An 18579-nucleotide genomic window follows, 5' to 3' on the forward strand; every position below is an offset into this window, starting at 1 on the left:
GTTGAATCTTTTCCATAAATAAGCCTTTAGCATCGATTCCTGGCCTCATTTGGAAAAACTACAAGCATATTCATATACGGCAAAAACTTCCGATTAGAAAAGACCTTGCAGGCTGGTAGCACTGGGCCGGGCACCTAATTCATCTGGGTGCGTGGGCCTGGGCCAGGGCCAGGGCGAGGTACAAGAATGGAGCAAAGGGATGATGGGTCCTAGAGATTAATTCTAGTATCATCGTTCCATCGGTTCTAGATACTGACAAAGTTCCCATCTTTCTTTTGATCACACATATAAACAAATTCAGAATTTGATGAGAACGTCTGGCCTGCCATCAACATATGCAGAATTCTCAAAGATTTGAAGCTGGAAACAAGACATATGGCCCTTATTTGAATTCACTGAGGACTATGGGAAGACTCCCCACCCCAACCCAGCTGTATTTTACAATCAACTTCTGAAAAAGCCAGAAAAATCCTTCAGAAATATAGTTTGATTTGTGGCTCATGACCCCATTCGGCTAGCTGTTGGCATTAAAGAATATGTTTCAAAGTTGTCAAAGCATCTGCCATACTGGCTGAGTGCAACGGTATTTCTTTCTCTTTTTCACATCAATTCCTTATATAGGCGATGCTGCATATTAGGATGGACTTTCATCATAGCTAAAAGCAGAATAGTTGATAAAATACTCGACTTCCCTTTCCTGACAATTTCATCTCTTGCCAAGTAAAGGTAACCACTAAGTAAATGGTTCTTCTGGACTTTGTAATGGAGACAATGGAAGGGTTGCTCGGTGAAGGGGAAGAAACCTGAAGAGGTGGTGGCAGAAAGGCCTTGCTAGACAGCACGCTTCAGAAAGTCCAAGAAAAAAGCTGCACATCTTCTCCAGAGCAGAAAAACCCAGAGGGGAGCTCATGACGGGTGATTTGGGGCAGGGGGTGGGGATCCCAGCAATAACATTTTGACTAGACAATCACAAACACACCTAAACACAAGTTCTACCAGAAAACCTGAGCAGCTCTACAAGGACCTCATAAGAAATTCAGACCTTCCATCAAAGGGTATGAAAAGACAGTCCCAAACTCAGTGACAAATACTGACATGTAGAAGGGATCATGAACATGACAAGGAAGCTCTGAGGCTCAGAAGACCACTGCTTGGGAAAATGCTGAAGGGAACAAAAGAGTGGGGGAAGTTCTCAATTTCCCTTAGTTCTAAATCTATAAGAACTTAGGTCTGTGGTTTTGCACAGGAGGTTGTAATGTCCAAAGATGACAGAGAAAAAGCCATTGTATTCCATCCCTATGAGGCTCTTGCCTTCTCTTGTCAGGCCCAATGAGGAAAGAAACGTAGAGCCCCTGAATTTCAGGTTTAGAAAGGATATCCTTCACTAACCCAATTTCCTCATTTCGAGCGCCCCCCCCCCCAGGAGCCAAGGGATTTGCCCACCATGCAGGTGTGCTAAGTCAGGTTGCCTGTTAGCTTACAAGTGCATTTGCGGGACCATGGAGGACCACCTGCAATGAAATCAGACAGAGCGGGGACAGTGGAAGATCAGTCATACCTGTGGTTGAAGAATGGAAAAAGTGAACTGCGGAAGGGGCACCTGGGTGGCTTAGTCAGTTACATGTCCGACTCTTTTGACTTCGACTCTGGTCATGATCTCATGGATTGTGGGTTTGAGCCCTGTGTTAGGCTCTGCACTGACAGCGCGGAGCCTGCTTGGGATTCTTTCTCTCCACCCCTCCCCTGCTTGTGCTCTCTCACAGAATAAATAAACTTAAAAACAAACAAAAAAACCACTGGCCACCAGACTGGGTGCCAATTTCTCTGACAAAATTCTTAAGTGAACGATTCAACAGATTCTTCGTCAGAATTTAGACATTCTAGTTTTTCAATCCAGGGGCTTGTTATCTTCCCTCAGCTGAATTAAAGAATGTTGGCATATTGAATACTCATGTCTATATGCCCTCCATTAGTACAGTGTAAAGTTTGTGATGAATTAACAGCCTTAATCAGCCATTTCTTTGCTTTTCTAGGTTCAAATTATAATGCCATCTAGATCTATACATCATTTAAAATTATTATAAAAATGACAAGGTTTTGTATATATGTGTATGTATACACACACACACGCGCACACACACACATAAAATGTCAACACATCTTGTGAGCCTGTTAGAAGCTGATGGAAATAGGGGCACCTGGGAGGCTCAGTTGGCTAGGCATCCAACTCTTGGTTTTGGCTGAGATCATGATCTCATCATGGTCGGTGACTTCAAGCCTCACGGTGGGCTCAGCACTGCTGGTGTGGAGCCTGCTTGGGATTTTCTTTCTCTGTCTCTGTCTCTGTCTCTGTCTCTGTCTCTCTCTCTCTCCCCCCCTCCCTCTCTGCCCCCTCTCTCAAAATAAATAAATAAGCTTAAAAAAAAACTCAAAAAAAGCTGATGGAAGTAAAGAGGACTTGGCAGTAACCACTGATATTTTAAATGACATTCTGCTGATACTACAGTGAACTTCTTCAAATAGTACTACTGCAGTATTGACAATCAACAGTTGCTAAATTGTGTTAGTCTGCTTTAAATATTTCTTCCCTTCATAAAACAAAAAAGCCATTACTGGACTGGTGCTCCAGCATGGTAAATAATCAGAAATGATATATTTTATTGGATTTAAAAATGGAGGACAATTGTGGCCAACGTGAAAGGAATGAGTTCCCATTTAACGGAACCATTTGAAATGTACCCATGTGGCCACTCACATTCCTTACATGTTAGGCAGTGTTTCAAAATGCTTACTTTTACTTGCTGATTAAGAAATGAACAATTCAGCGTTTGCAAATAATTTTTCCTGGTGGATGCTAACAGCACGTTATAACATTTTACAGACAGAAATGCATTTCCTATTTGGCTGAAACCTTATACTGTCCAACTGGGTATGCAAGATTGCGTTTGATTTTTTTTTTTTTTTGGCCACATGTATGATTTTTGGAGTTATTTCTGAAACCTTGGGAACTAATCTAATGCCAACATTGGGGCTTGCAATGCCTCAGAACAAGTTCCTTATAAAAGGAGTCCTATTAAGAAGGTACTGAAAATAAGTAAATCTCACTCTTGTATATCATCATGCATTTTCTTTAGCTTAACTTACATTCTGTGAAGCTTCTGGGAATTCTACGGCAATGACAGATCATGTTTTTTTGGTATTCATTTCAGTTTTTAGCAAACAAGGGAATGTTCTGACTTAGGCCGAACGCAAGTTTTCATAGAGACAAACAGGACGAAGGGAAGGCCAATATAATGCTCTTGGCCTTTTACGAGCCAGGGAGTAACTGTGGGGGAAGAAGACTAGTCACAGAGACTGACCAAACCGAGTTAGTATCCAACAGCATTTGTGCTCTTTCCAACCAATCACCCGGCCATCCGTGGCACAGCTCTGGTAAGCTCTGCACATTTTTGCCACAGGGCCACGTCCAAAGGCCAGAGAGGAGCCAGGAGGGAGGATATTTGCTCAAGATCTATCTCAGCAAGGAGGCAAGAATCCTGGTGACTTGGCAAACACTCGGGCTCTCATTTCTCAGGGGAGGACTTAATGTACTGGCTTCTTTTAGTTCCCGAGGATACTATTACCAAATAGCATTTTCTTCCTGTAAAGTAGAGCTCTGTAAAATATCTGGCAAATAACCAACAGACTAATTGCAGGTAGAGCTTTCTTCATGTTGTGCAAGCTGATGGAGATCTCATCTGGTGGAATTTTGGGGCAGAGAATTCTGAAGACTGAAGTGAGATCTAACCAGCCTCCGTAACAGTCGCACGTTTCCCTACCTGCATTGTGCTTTGCCAAGTATTTATCTTTGTACTGCTTCTTTTTCTTGCCGAACCAGGTACAGCTGGCCTGCTGCTCCTGTTTGGTTTTCTCCATGGCGATGCAAGCGACTCGCCTAGTGCACAGAGACAGAAAACAAACAAACAAACAAATAACTACTGTAAAGTTTCATGTTGATAAAAGAAAAATCATCCACTTGAAGACTTTATACAAACCTGCATGAACATACCGCTCACAAATGTAAAAAATTTTTCTTTAATGTCTATTTATTTTTGATAGAAAAAGAAAACAGGATCTGAAGAAGGCTAGGCACTGACAGCCTGATGTGGGGCTCGAACTCATGAACTGTGAGATCATGACCTGAGCCAAAGTTAGATGCTTAACCAACTAAGTCACTCAGGTGCCCCATTGCTCATAAACTTTTCAAGATAAAGGTTGCTTTTTGGCTTTCGCAATTTCATAGAGGTTCTAAAAACACAGGCTTGGGGTACCTGGGCGGCTCAGTTGGGTTGGGTGTCCAGCTCTTGGTTTTGGCTCAGGTCACGATCTCACCAATTGCGCGATCAAGCTCCGCATCAGGCTCCTCACTGAGTGTAGAGCCTGCCTGGGATTCTCTCCCTCCCTCTCTCTCTACCCCTTCCCCGCTGATGTGCTCGCTCGCTCTCACTCTCTCTCTCTCAAAAAAAATAAACAAAAACAGAGGTTTCTAATAAAATGACATCACATTCCTTGAGCATATACTGATAACGCAGATGAGCAACCTAAACACATGGCTGTGACATCCGGTGGAACGAGCATGGAATTTTGAGCTGAGGCAGGTCTGGTTGGAATCTTGGCTCTATCACTCATTACCTTTTATCAATTTAGGGTCAGGTGCTTTTCTGGAAAATTTGCATGTATCAACTCATTTAACCTTTCTAACAACGCACAAAATTGTGCCACCCCTTTACAGATGAGGGGATCAAAGGGCTGAGAGGTTAAGTAATTTGCCTCAGATCACACAGCTTAGTAAGTGGGAGAGTGAGTTCAGTCTGGTACCAGAGCCTAGGCTCTCGAGCAGTACATTTTATTGGCAAGTTTCTTAGCCTCTTAGGATAGCTGTTGTAAAGGAGAAGAACAAAAAAACGTAAGTAATGCCCCAGCACAGTGGTACACACAGTAGATGCTTAATAAATGGTACTATTACTACACGGTGATTCTAGGCTAAGAAAAAAATACTAATGAAATCCACAGAATTACATTCAGAGGGCGCCTGGGTGGCCCAGTCGGTTAAGCACTCAACTCTTGATTTTGGCTCAGGTCATGATCTCGCGGTTTAGGGGATTGAGCCCTGTGTCGGGCTCCATGCTGACAGCAGGGAGCCTGACTGGAATTCTCTCTCTGCCCCTCCCCTGCTCATGCGTGGTCTCTCTCAAAATAAAATAAAAGAAAAAAAGAATTACAATCAGAAAATTTTAATTTTGTTCTTTGTGATTATAGTGTTCAGCACAAACATTGTTAAAAAGTTGCTCTCTTAGGTTTAGTCTAAGCAAATATTTGCCTTTCAGGATATTGCCACAGACAGTTTTGCTTAATGATTTTGCTTCTTTCACAGGGGTCCCCGAGTGAGCCCACATAAGAAGAATCCAGGGGCGCCTGGTTGGCTCAGTCGGTGGAGTGTCTGACTCTTGATCTCAGGGTTGTGAATTCGAGCCCTGCGTTGGGTGTAGAGATTTACTTAAAATCTTAAAAAAAAAAATCACTAAAAAAAAAAAAAGAATCCAAAATCACCATCAGAATAAGTGATTTTCCAATGAGGTTGTACTGATTTACACTCCTACCAGCAGTGTGTGAGAGCTCCTATTGTTCTACTTCCTTGTTAACACTTGGTATTATCAGTATTTAACTTTAGCCACCACAGTAGGCAAGTAATGCAATAACGCTGTGCTTTGAGTTTGCATTTCACTGATTATTGAGATTGAGCACTTTTTCATATGTTTATTGGGTACTGGATTTCCTCTTCTGTAACATGTATAAGTCTTTTGACCATTTTTCTTTCCAGTTGTCTTTTTCTCATTGATTTGTAGGAATTTATTATATGGTCTGGATATTATACCTCTGTTAGTTATATGTGTTGCAGATACCTTCGTCCATTTTGTGGCTTGCCTGTTCACTCTTCCTATGATATCTTATGAATATAACATAGATTTACTTTAGTCAAATTTAGCCATCTTTTCCTTTATGGAAAGTATTTTAACCCCTCCTTATCACTGAAGATATTCTTCAGTATTACTTTGTCAGAGGTTTATAGTTTTGTTTTTCATATTTTGGCCTTTAATACACTGGAGCTGATTTTTGTGTATGGTATAAAATTAGGAGCCTGATTTCTTTCTTGTCTTTTTCCCTAATGGATACTCAGTTGTTCCAGCATGACTTATGGAAAAAAGTATCCATTCCTCACTAGTGACTATTTATGTGTGGGAGTGTTTTGGGGATTCTCTTCCATTGGGTCTATTTGAGCATCTCCATGCCCTTACCTTATTATCTCAATGTTTTATAATAAGTGTTGGTATCAGATGGAGCAAGGCCTCTCTCCTTATTCTTCTAGAAGAATATCTTGGCTATTCCTGATTCTGTGCATTTCCATGAAAAACTTACGATTAGCTTGCCAATTTCAAAACGGTTGAGATTGCATGGAATCAGTGAATTGATCTGGGAGGAATAGACATCTTTACAACACTGAGTCTTCTAGTCCATGAACAAAGTATCTCTCTCCATCTGTTTAAGAATTCTTTAATGTCTCAGGGCACCTGGGTGGTTCAGTCAGTTAAATGTCCGACTCTTGGTTTCAGCTCAGGTCATGATTTCATGGTTCGTGGGTTTGAGCCCCTACATCGGGATCTGTGCTGATGGCACAGAGCCTGCTTGGGATTCTGTCTCTCCTCTCTGCCCCTCACCCGCTTGTGCTCTCTCTCTCTCTAAATAAATAAACTTAAAAAAAAAAAGAATTCTTTAATGTCTGAATAAATGTTATAATTCATCCTGTGTCTTGAACATCTTTGTTATATTTGCTCCTAGGTTGTTGATAAAAAAAAAAAAAAAGATGGGGGTGCCTGGGTGGCTCAGTTGGTTAGGCATCCAACTTCAGCTAAGGTCATCATCTCACGGCTCATGAGTTCGAGCCCCGTGTCAGGCTCTTGCTGACAGCTCACAGCCTGGAGCCTGCTTTGGATTCTGTGTCTCCCTTTCTCTCTGCCCTTCCCCTGTTCATGCTCTCTCTCTGAAAATAAACAAACATTAAAAAATTTTGTAATTTAAAAACTTTTCAAATATACACAAGAGTAGAGAATAATGAACCCCAAATACCTACAACCCAGCTTTAACATTTATTAACTCCTGGCTTGTGTTATTTACAACCTACCCACCCTAAGATTATTTTGAAACAGATCCAAGTTTGTATCATTTCCTCTTTAAATATTCTTAAATTCCTTTTAAATCTACAGGTTTAAATCTACTTTTCTGTCCTTCTCTCCTTTTCTGTCTTGCTATTTATTTGTTCCAGAAACTTGTTTGTCCTGTAGTTTCAAAGTCTGGATTTTTTGGATTTTATCCCTGTGGTGTCTTCAGTAAGTCCCTCTCTCTTTCACATTTTCTGCAAATAGGTAATTAGATCTAGAGGTCTGATCAAATTTAACTTCTATTTTTTATCAAGAACACTTCATAATATTAAGGGTGATGCAGGTTATGTTATACATGGCATGTAAAAAAAATTATTTTCTCTTTGTTACTGGTAAATAGAAATAAATTGATTTTGTATATTGATTTTATACCAAACATCTTGCTGACCTCACATATTAATTCTAATGGTTTATCTACAGATTCCTTTGAATTTCTACACACAGAATTGTATCACCTGCAATACTTTTTTCCTTTCTAATACTGTTTCCTGTAGGTTTATTGTAGATGCTCTCAATCAGGTTAAGGAAGTTCCCTTCAATTCAGTTTGTGAGAGTTTTAATCTTCAGTGGATATAAAATTTTACCAAACGCTTTTTCTGCATCTACTGATATGACCACGTGGATTTTCTTTAGTCTGTTAATACACTGAATTGGCTTGATTGGTTTTCAAATGTTGAACCAGCTGTGCATCCCCAGTACAGACTCCACTGGGTCGAGATGTATTATCTTTATTATTGTGTTGCTGGATTCAGTTTGCTAATATTGTGCTGAGGACTTTTATATCTATGTTCATGAGGGAGTGTTGCCTGTAGTTTTCTTGAATCACCGTTTGTGAATTTTGGGATCAGGGTGATGCTGGCATCATGAAATGAGTTGGGAGCTGTGCTATCTTCTTGAAAAGACTGTCCTCCATGTCTTTTATCCTCTCTTGTTCTGTGAGGGTTTTATTTTTATTTCTTTGTTTTTGGTTAGGAGAAGGACATTTCTTTAAAAAAAAAAATTTATTTTTGAGAGACCGTACGCACCTGAGTGGGGCAGGGGCGCAGAGAGAGAGAGAGAGAGAGAGAGAGAGAGAGAGAGAGAGAGAGAGAGAATCCCAAGCAGGCTCTGTACTATCAGCGAGGAGCCTGACAAACTCACAAACCTTGAGATCATGACCTGAACTGTCGTCGGATGCTCAACTGACTGAGCCACCCAGGCGCCCCGGGAGGAGGACATTTATTGGGAAATACTGTGAACTCTCAGCAATAGCATTGAAGTCAATCTCTACATATTACCTAAGTGGCATACAGAGGAGGCTGAGGAAGCCTTTGCTCTGGGGATTCTTCCAGTACAAGCCGACATGTGCCATGGCCATAACTATAGCTTCTGTGAGGCACAGGATCTTTGGAAGCATAAACAGAACTGAGGGAGTTTTGGCTGGTTATGTTACAGTGTATTGAGTCTCTTATAATTGGTGTTTTTAAGCTTAAAGAATACAAGTAAAAAGTTCCCAGTAAAAATCTGTGGTGTGGCTCTGTGTGACTCAACGAGAGAATGAAACTGCTCGTCACCAGCCACTCAGGAAATGAATGCTCTTTCCTTTAGCTCAGTAAGTGCAGGAAAACCATGTCAGGATTTAGATCAACCTGGAGGGAAGTTTCAAATACACACTTCACATTTTATTGCTGACTTGGATGAGGGTCTAGGAGGCAAGGGGAGCGAGGACACATTAGGGGACTCAAAATATATCAAAGGGCTTGACTGATGTGCCCTGTCACGCAAGATGAGATTTAACAAGGATAAATAAGGCAAGGCGTCTGGGTCCAAAAAAACCTGATCTCTCATCTACAGGCTGTGAAAAAGGTCACTTGGTAGGAACACATGGGAACAAAGATTCTGGGTCTGGCTGATGGTGTTGTTTCAAATCTTTCTCAGTGATACTGCATGTCCACTGATGTTCTCTGTATCAATTTGGTTTTCCAGGTCTCGAGGCACCTCTTGCCCAGTGGGCCTCATCCTCCTCATCCCTGCTAGGATCCCTTTCTCCCTCGACAGTTTTTGCAACTTCATTGAGTTTGTGTTTTTCATAATAAACCAGACATACTTACAGTGTACAATTTCATCAGTGTTGACATATGCAGACATCCCATGAAACCTTCGTTACCATCCAGATCATGGACATTTTCTTCATCTCTGGAATCCTTCCCTCTCACCTCTGGATCCCCAAGCAACAACTGTCACTACAGATTAGTTTTGCCTTTTCTAGAATTTTATATGAATAGAATCATACAGTATGTCGTCTTTTTTTTTTTTTTTTGCCTGGATTTGAGTTTCATCCATATTGTTGTATCAATAGTTCGTTCCTTTTTTATGGCTTAATAGCATCCTGTTGTATGGCTATGCTGTCCCTTGTTCGTCCATTTATCTGTTGATGAAAACTTGAAGAAATTTTAGCCCTTCTGATAGGCGTGTGGCCACTGAGGTTTTGTTACTGCCTTTTTTGTTCTTGGAAGTTCCTTTTTGGTTCTTTTTCAAATCTGCCATGCCATTAAACAACTTTCCTGGTCTCTGAAGTTATTTTTCAAGCTTATTACTGATTTAAAAATATATGCACAGTTGTGCAGACTGCTGTTTAAAAACCTTGTCTCCTGGGGCGCCTGGGGGGCTCAGTGGGTTAAGTGTCTGGCTCTTGGTTTCAGCTCAGGTCACGATCTCACAGTTTGTGAGTTCAAGCCCCATGTTGGGCTCTGCGCTGATAGCGTGGAGCCTACTTGGGATTCTTGCTCTCTCACTCTCTCTGCTCCTCCCCCTCTCTCTCTCAAAATAAAAAAAACTTAAAAAACCACCTTGTCTCCTAACTCCAATATATAGAGTGGGTCTGCGTTTGTTTCTGCCATTTCAGTAGGGTCTCTGTTCGGTCTGTGAGGCAGGTCTGGTTTCCTTGTGTGCCCGTGGCTTTTTTGTTTTGACTTGTTGGTCACTGCCCTAGTAAAAGTCTATGTGGGGGGTGAGGAAGAGCTCTAGGATGAGGCCTAGGATAAAGTCTTCTCCTTCAGAGACTTTATGTTTGTAACAGATACATGAAAGTAGTATTAGTACAGGAGAAGCCTCACATCACATGTAAGGCTGCAGTTCCCCCAGCTGACCCAGGCTGTGTGGACCTGGGTACAAAGCTATTCAAGGTGGACCAGTGGCCACAGTTTTTTCAGGGGAACTTTGTTTTCCTTTTATTTGTGTCTTTTGCTTTGCTCAGTGACAAGGTAGCCTTGTCTACAGTCCCCAGCTGTGGAAGGACAGTAAGGGCACACTTCTCTTAACCTTTTAACCTGAGGGTGTAGCCTCTGTAGTCCTAACAATGGCGGACAGGTCCCCTAACAGAGTCCCCTACTTGTACAGGCCTTAGGTCTTAACCTTGGTTCCCCGGCAGAGAAGTTTTCAGTAATAGATGTGTCCCGTTGGCAAAATAGGCCCATTGGGTGCTCTAATTTTTTTCACTCCAATTGCTTTCATGCAAAAGCTGGTCACTGAGTTCCCCAATACCTTTTTGGCTACTTAATGCTTTTAAGGTAATTTTCAAAAGCACGTTTTCTGCAGCCCTTTTCATTTTTTTCCAGCAGGAAGACTGATTCAGATAACCTAGTCCCCCATCCCAAGGAAACAGGGAGCAAATCTGCTTTTCCCTGTTTCTCAGGAGTCCTACAGAGGACTCGGAGCTCTAGGTATCAGGGAAACAGGATTTCTACAGATGATCTGACCAAGGAGAGGAGGTCTGGAGTCTACAGAATTCTTTTCAACAAATGCTCAAAATATATGGCAGCATTCAAGAAAACATCCTGTGGGGCACCCGGGTGGTTCAGTTGGTTAAGCGTCTGACTCTTGATTTCGGCTCAGGTCACGATCTCACAGTGAGTGAGTTTGAGCCCCACATCAGGCTCCCGCCCTTCCCCTGGTCGCAGGTGCGCGTTCTCTCTCCCTCTCTCTCAAAATAAACAAACTCAAAAAAAAAAAAAAAAAAAAAGAACACATTTTGTAAAATGTAAGTATCACTAATCCCATAATATCATCATCAAAGTGACTTAGAAATCATTTTTGTCCTGCTAATGCTTAAGCTGTTTCTTGAAGATCAGACAGAAAGGCAATGCCAGATGGAAGGCTGCTACTTCCTCTACCTGGGCCCATGAGTCCTTGTATAAAATGATGGCATCTGAAGCTCTTATCAGCTCCGACATTCTAAACGTAAGAATATTTTTGGGGACACAGGATAGCTGGCAGAGGCAATCACGAAAAGGAAATTCACTGAGAGATCCCTCTAACTTGTGAGAAAAATGGGTGAGAAAACAATGATCAATGTCTGTGGACTCAATGCCCCTGGTTTCTTTTAGCTAGGTTCAAGTATTTTGGGATGAACTGCCCCCATGGCGAATGGTTGCTGTATTTCTGGTCGCGTGAAATAAAAGTAAGATATGAAGTCATCTCGTCACTAGATTTCTCACATATTGTCAAAGTTCTGACAAAGGTAAAATCTCCAGCGTCTTTCAAAACAGAGTTCAAGTAAGCAAATTGTAACAACAGCAGAAATAGATTTTACCAAAATATATAGTAATCTGTGACTCCTTGGCTGTCAGTTAAAGATGGTGTGGAAAAGGTGTCTGACTTTAACCTGTTTTCACAGCTTAAACTTCCTCACAAAATGTGTGTTTTTAAAGATGTGGCGAGGTAAAGAATGAAGTTTTCAAACGAAGCTGCCTTTTTCTCCTAACGGTATAACCCATATTACCTTCAAATACCCTGAGCAGCACTAAATCGTGGCCCTTGAGTTTTTTGCTGGTGGGAGGGTGGAATGAGCGAGCATGTGGAGGGGTGACGAGAGGGTTTGTTTTAAAACAAAACCCAAAACACAGATCTGAAAGGATAGAAGCAGCATGTGGGAGGTGGGGGGCTATGTCAAGGGACCACAACCTGACCAGGACCCATGTGAACCAAGGCTAGCAGCTCAACCTCCCTCTAGACCCTCCTCCTCTCCTTTGTTTCACATAAAAGACCTGGCTCGGTAAGCAGGAACTTACTAGATGCTGAGGATTTAGAATCCTTGGATGACTGGGACGCCTGGGTGGCTCAGTCGATTGGGCATCCGACTTCGGCTCAGATCATGATCCCACAGCTCGTGAGTTCAAGCCCCGCGTCAGGCTCTGTGCTGACAGCTCAGAGCCTGGAGCCTGCTTCGGATTCTGTGTCCCCCTGTCTGTCTCTTCCCCACTCGTACTCTGTCACTCTCTCTCTCTCTCTCAAAAATAAATAAACATTAAAAAATACATAGAATTCTTGGATGACTAACCTGAGTTTTGATTGGCTAGGAGAGCAAACAGGTTTGACCCAATAAAACAATATAAAGTTGAAAAGCGGATGGTCAGGGCTCCGTTTTTATTATAAAACCAAACCACATACCATTCCTGAAGTTCAGGAGAAGGAATGAGACCTGCGGTTCCATTTTTGGAGTTTTCCAGTTTACCCTGCCACCAGTTGTGATCATCCTTACTAATAATCTGGATAATGTCGCCAACTCTGAATCGAATGCCAGCTTCTTTGCAGGGGATGAGGTCATCCTTGGCTGGATCATATTCAAATTGTGCTCTTACATAGATCTATAAAACAGGAGTTTGTAAGAAAGGCTGCCATGGTGATGTGGGAGCAAACAGCTCTAACCTAATAACCACACACCAACACTTACAATACAAACAGGACATTAGATGGTGAAGCCAAATGATGCATGGAAAATAGGACACAAAACCGCTACCGCTAGAGACAATGTACTACCTTGGATGTGTGCAGGTTCAAGTCTTGGCGGTATTTGTTTGGAGGGAGCACCGTAACATACTTGTTTAATAAAAATGAAGACTTAGTTTCTGCTTTTACTGTAACAGAATGGGCCTATAATTATAGAGAAGTACGCTTACCATTTTTAAATCCGCATATATTCAGCTCATGTGGTGGGCAAGTTGTCATGATCACGTGGCAGCCTTTATGCCACATACACAAGCACTCAGGGTGGGTTCTAACCCGAAAGCAGCACGTGATACAAAGCTAGCAAGTGCTGTGTAAACCATGCCGAGTGGTTTGACAGCTGGTGGTGTGTCCACACACTGCTGACAGACTTAAGTGTGATCGAAACTATTTTAAAGCATTAAAAACACAGCGTTATTAACTTTTTCAGAAGGATTGGGGCTCTACAGTTGTATTTTACTTGTCTTAGAGAAGAAACATGACTTTGAATCCTGACTTTGCCACTTGAAGTCAGCACAGAGCTGCACGATCTGCATAGTTCAAGGCTCTGGGTTTTAGGGAATGTAAATGTAACTAGTGAATATTATACAAGGGGACAGATTAGCACACGAGGGGTTATATGGCAGCGTTTTATGAACTGCCGTATTTCTAAAATGTTTTAAAAGAAGGTGCTATGTATATAATTCAGTCTTAGGAATAAACTGGGGCGGCGGGGGGGGGGGGGGGCGGATTCTATCAGGTGCTAATTTATGCAGACCTTAACTCCCAATCAGGTTATTTTTTTAACACCAAATTCCAAGAAGATTCCCCGAAAAATTCTCTCTCTTGAAATTAAATTTGAATATTAATGTTTAAGTCACTGTAAAACCAACCTGAAGGCTTTGGAACTGTTGTGTGATTACTGTGCTTAAGTTTTCTTTTCAGAAAGCCAGCCTATAAAATTGGTCTCTGCATGGGCACCCGAGAGTCGTACTCCTGAAGTACGTACTCGCTTACATAGCACTTCACTTTTCCCGCGTGGACCAACACAGGCACATTGGGGTGGAAAGCCAGGACGCTTACGTCCTCGTTTTTCATTGTAAGTGGCTTTTAGAAATAAACATGCAAATACAGATTTAGAAAAGGTTTCTTGGAATTTCAGAGAATTCCTGCTTAAACGTGTTTATCAGCACATACGTTTCAGTTACTCTCAGAATTCTACGAGTTTTGTGACCTTTGAATTTTTGTTTTTCCCACTCCAGAGGCAGGCCCAAAAGACCCCCAAAGGCTGAATTCTTAGCCATCAACACAAATTTATCAGGTTGAAGTTACAATAACCGTCACAGCTACAAAGAGGTGAGGAAAAAATCTTTATAGAAAATTAGTCATATGTAATGTGTTAAAATGAAATGGTACAAGCTCTCAATGCTTAAATGTTATGGTCCAAAATGCAGACATTATGGGATGGAAAGGGTTAATAAAAGATTGGCTATTAGCAGCTCAGTTTAGAGAAATTTCTATAGAGGATATCTATTCACCTGTCGTCCTTTTGGTTGGGTAGTTGATGGCAAGTCCTGTAGAATAAAGCCAACCCAGGAGAAAAATTTTCATTTACTTTTCAAGAGTACAAGGTAATTTGTGTGTTCTGTTACAATATGGTTAAAAAAATGAGCTAGATTTTAGTTGTAAAGAGATCATATACATTATTCCATTTCTCAGAAATGTTGAGTTATCAAAAAAAATCAAACCCAGGCCATTTAGCAGCAAGCTGAAGAAAGCAGGTAAGTTTAAGCAAGAGAGAAAATGTGTTCTTAAGAAACAACTCAGCATCTTCAACACAAAAGCCACTGCAAGTGAAATAGCCCTATTAAAAACAAAAACAAAACCCCAAACTAAAAAAGAGCTGATGCCCTTTTCGACTTAGTCACTGCAATCAGATTTTGAAAAATTCAATGGCTATATGGATTTTCACCATCTTTAAAGTATTACATGTAAACTATTATAAATGAATTCCTTTGGTAGCCTATTTCGAAGTTAAAAATAAAGGTTGTAGGAAATTTTCTCCCATAATTTCTCTTACTGACATCATTCCATTAAGAGGATCTCTGAATCGTTTAAAATTTTATCTGATTAAAAACAGTTGATGTGTTTTTAAAGGGCACATTAAGAGGAAAGAAGCGATACTGCTGCATTTGTAAAACTCTCGACAAATTTCAACAGCAATATCAGCAACGTAAAGATTTTGTTACCCCGAAATACCACATACTTGCACCTTAAGTGCTTCCGTTTAAGTAAGTGAAAAACAATTCATATTGCAAAATGAATCGTTCTGAAAAAATGGTAAAATTCTAAGTTCAAGTCAAAAGATCAAGTAGTTTGTGTTAAAGATGTGATAACAGCGTGGCTTAAGTGCAGTTTGAAGCCAGTTCCTTTTGCTTTTCATATCCAGGCAAGGCTTATAATTCACAAAAATATGTGCACGTACCACAATAACAGAGGGCACACCAATTCATAACGTAGATAGCGGAAACTAAAACATGTTGCTGATATCACTCAGAATAGACAACTACAAAGCCCGAGAATACCCACATGCCTACTCTGCAAAATCCTCACGTTTCTTCATCTTTCTCCAATTAAAAAAAAAAAAAACATTTAGAAATTTCAACAAATTGCCACTTATATCCTTTGCGCAAGTCCGAGCAAAGTCATAAATGCTAGTGGGGTGACACAGAAATATTTTGAGAATGACCAAGGCAGTCTTGAGCTCCAGTTCTTCAAATTTAACTAGTGAAAGGGATTTTTTTTTTCACGAGAAGAAAATGTGGAAAAGGCTTTCCGGGGGTAAACTGCATTGTAGCTGTAGTAGCCTTGTATATCGGCAGAAGACAATATTTCCACTGAACACATGTAGCTAGAACACTCAAGGCAGGTGGCACCAACAAAATTGTCACACTTTGCTGTGTGGAGCTAGAGTTCTTACCGAAACAGAATTGTTAGTGCTGCTATGACCATTAGCTGGGGACTGTCTGGAAGTGGAGGGGGAATCTCTCTGAAATAAGACACAAGGTTCATTAACACAGAACACCAGCACAGAAACAGAGATATTCACATCAACAGTTACAACCACAGTCTGACAACCGTTTCCTCTGAGGTTTTAGCTGCAAAGGTGCTATGCTGACTTACGTGCATGGTTTCACGGAAGTCTGACAAAATTTTTGCAGTCTGAAGATTCACATATTGTAAGTGATGGCCACGTCCTTTATTAAGAATTTCTTTCCTGTCTCCAACATTCTATGCAACCTTGGCTTACTTTAAAGTGAGACCCGGAAGAGTGAATTGGTATTAAAATCCTATCAGGTACTGTGAAATGACAAATATCACTAGAAACTTATTGTGCTGAAGATCCCAACTGCCTAATTTTTGTTGAAAATTAGGCTTGAAAAGCATGTAATAGTTTTTAGGTACCTCGGTGTCAAAATTTACTGAATGACTCATTTGAAGTGAAACAAATCTAAAAAAAATAAACCAAAAGACTTCTCATGTCATAATCACCTTGGAGTCCTTCTAGGACAGAAATTACTAATAAGGGTAAAAGATAGACATACACCAGAGAAGAAACCTTTATTCTTTAGATCATTTTAGCAGATTGATTAAAACAATAACCTTGAGCCTCTAAAAATATTATACTTCTGGCAAAGGTCTCCGGAGGCACAGCCACTCTCCCTAGATCGGCAGTCCTCAGTCACACTCTCTATACTGTGTGGCACACTCACAATCCTTTCTGGGCTCCATTCCCTTATTTTCCAAATCAGCTTTAATGATAATGAGGAGAGGAAGGAAATATGTATTTTGACATTTTTGGTTTAGTAGAGTTCTTTGAAACCTTTGAGATGGACGTGTCTGCTCAAAAGGCATTTGTTTTTTTCTGGAAGATCTAAAGAAAACTTCTGGAACTTGTTAGCTCTTTAAATAATGGGCTCCCTTAGATGAGTATTCTCAAATCTTCATGAGCAGATTGATTTCTAGGTCCACTCCCAGAGACTTAAGTCACTGGGGCCAGGGTGAGGACAGCAGTGTCCTCTTTTGCCAAGGACGGTACAACGATGTGGGTGGCCAGAGAGCCCTTCTTTGGGAAGTACTGCCCTAGCTGGGAAGAGTCCAACCATAGGTTTGAGTTCTGCCAGAGAACAGGAGGGTCAAACAGGTTGGGGTTAAGGCTAGGAGGGTAATATCATTTTTTCTACTATTTGGAGGTAAAGGAGATAAGGGGGGGGGGGGGCTCTTCTTACTCAAGCGTAGAATTTACACATGTAATAATACTAGTCCCATCCTAAAACCAGTTCCACCACTTAAAAACCACAAGAGAAACTTATGTTATATTAATAACTAACAACATCCTCTGGTTAGTTAACTAAAAAGACAAGAAAAAAATCAATCATATTTACTAAATTTCTTCAATGATGAGAAATGGTATGAAGACCACCTGCGATTTTAGGATATTAAAACGCTGCACATAAAAAATGTGTGTGACATTCTCTCCTTCCCAGCAAGGTTTGTGTTCTAGGTAACCAATTGCGAAACCATGAATCCTGGAGCAGAAGAAGTTCTGCATTTTCTTTTGAGGTATAGTATTAATTGAAGTTCCATAAAAAGCCACCAAGAGGAGCTCAAAACCTGATGTAACAGAAACCCCGATTGTCATGGTTCACTAAAAATATACTGGGCAAAACTACAAATTCTTAGACATATCTTCAATAGGTTTAGAGAAAAAACATGAAGCCTCTGAGTTTGCTTGTGAAATTTACAGCATTGCTAAGAGCCTGGAAGAAGCCTTATAATTCCTCCCTCAGCTTTTCCTGAGGTCAAATTCAATTTTCTAGAGGAGTTCCAGTAAGTTACTTGTGAGTCCTACAAAATTCACTGTGGGAAATGTGTACGCACATGGATGCATACACGCTTGGAAGATGCACACGGAAGAACATGCTTCGGAAAATAATGCTCTGTGTGTGTAATGCCTGAAGGATGATCCCTTTCATGCCAGTTTGTGTTTCCAAATACGAAAAGGATAGCTTTTGGAATCTCATTTAATAAGCAACAGAAAACTGAATAACATAGCTTGGAAAAGCTACAGTTTCTATACGGTACACCTACCGTAAGAAAGAAACTTGGGGGCTGTATTACTCTAAAAAACTTCCTTGTGAATCACACAATGTTCCATGTTTAAGCGATTGCACAGAAGGTTGCAAAAGCCTATACTCCCTCTAATAAAGCCAGTTACCAATTCGTCACGGACTTAACACCTATCTAGGGACTTGTCGCAATTATTTGAGCACCTTGATCTTAACAGAAATAGATCACTTCTTAGATTCTTGGAAAGAAGAACTATCTGTGTGATTTCTTAATAAGGGAAGTGAATGTACTTCCTGGAAATATTATCGCAATTATCTTTTTTGTTGTTTTTTTTTTTTCCTCAGAGACTCCATTTGTTCTTATTAAGCCTCATGTCATTATTTATAGCTCCTCTCTATTTTGCTCCGGTTCCAGCCTGCAGAAAGTTCAAGTGCTGAGGAGTTCCCCGTGG

General features: G+C 40.8%; 1 protein-coding gene across 8 annotated transcripts in view; it reads right to left on the reverse strand.

The window, feature by feature from the left end:
* The window catches only part of CASK (calcium/calmodulin dependent serine protein kinase), a 354627-nt gene that overhangs the window by 18262 nt on the left and 317786 nt on the right, over positions 1-18579 (reverse strand). For 2 of the 8 annotated variants that reach the window (XM_007084350.2, XM_015538511.2), the window contains exons 18-21: positions 15979-16047; positions 14537-14572; positions 12684-12880; positions 3819-3934 (exon numbers count right to left, since the gene is read on the reverse strand). In XM_007084350.2, coding sequence (XP_007084412.2) covers positions 3819-3934; positions 12684-12880; positions 14537-14572; positions 15979-16047 — 418 coding nt within the window. The remainder of the gene's footprint in view (positions 1-3818; positions 3935-12683; positions 12881-14536; positions 14573-15978; positions 16048-18579) is intronic. The other 6 variants (XM_007084352.2, XM_042973925.1, XM_042973928.1 and 3 more) reach the window with 3 other exon arrangements.

This window comes from Panthera tigris, chromosome X (genome assembly GCF_018350195.1).
Source record: "Panthera tigris isolate Pti1 chromosome X, P.tigris_Pti1_mat1.1, whole genome shotgun sequence".
NCBI classification, from domain to species: domain Eukaryota; kingdom Metazoa; phylum Chordata; class Mammalia; order Carnivora; family Felidae; genus Panthera; species Panthera tigris.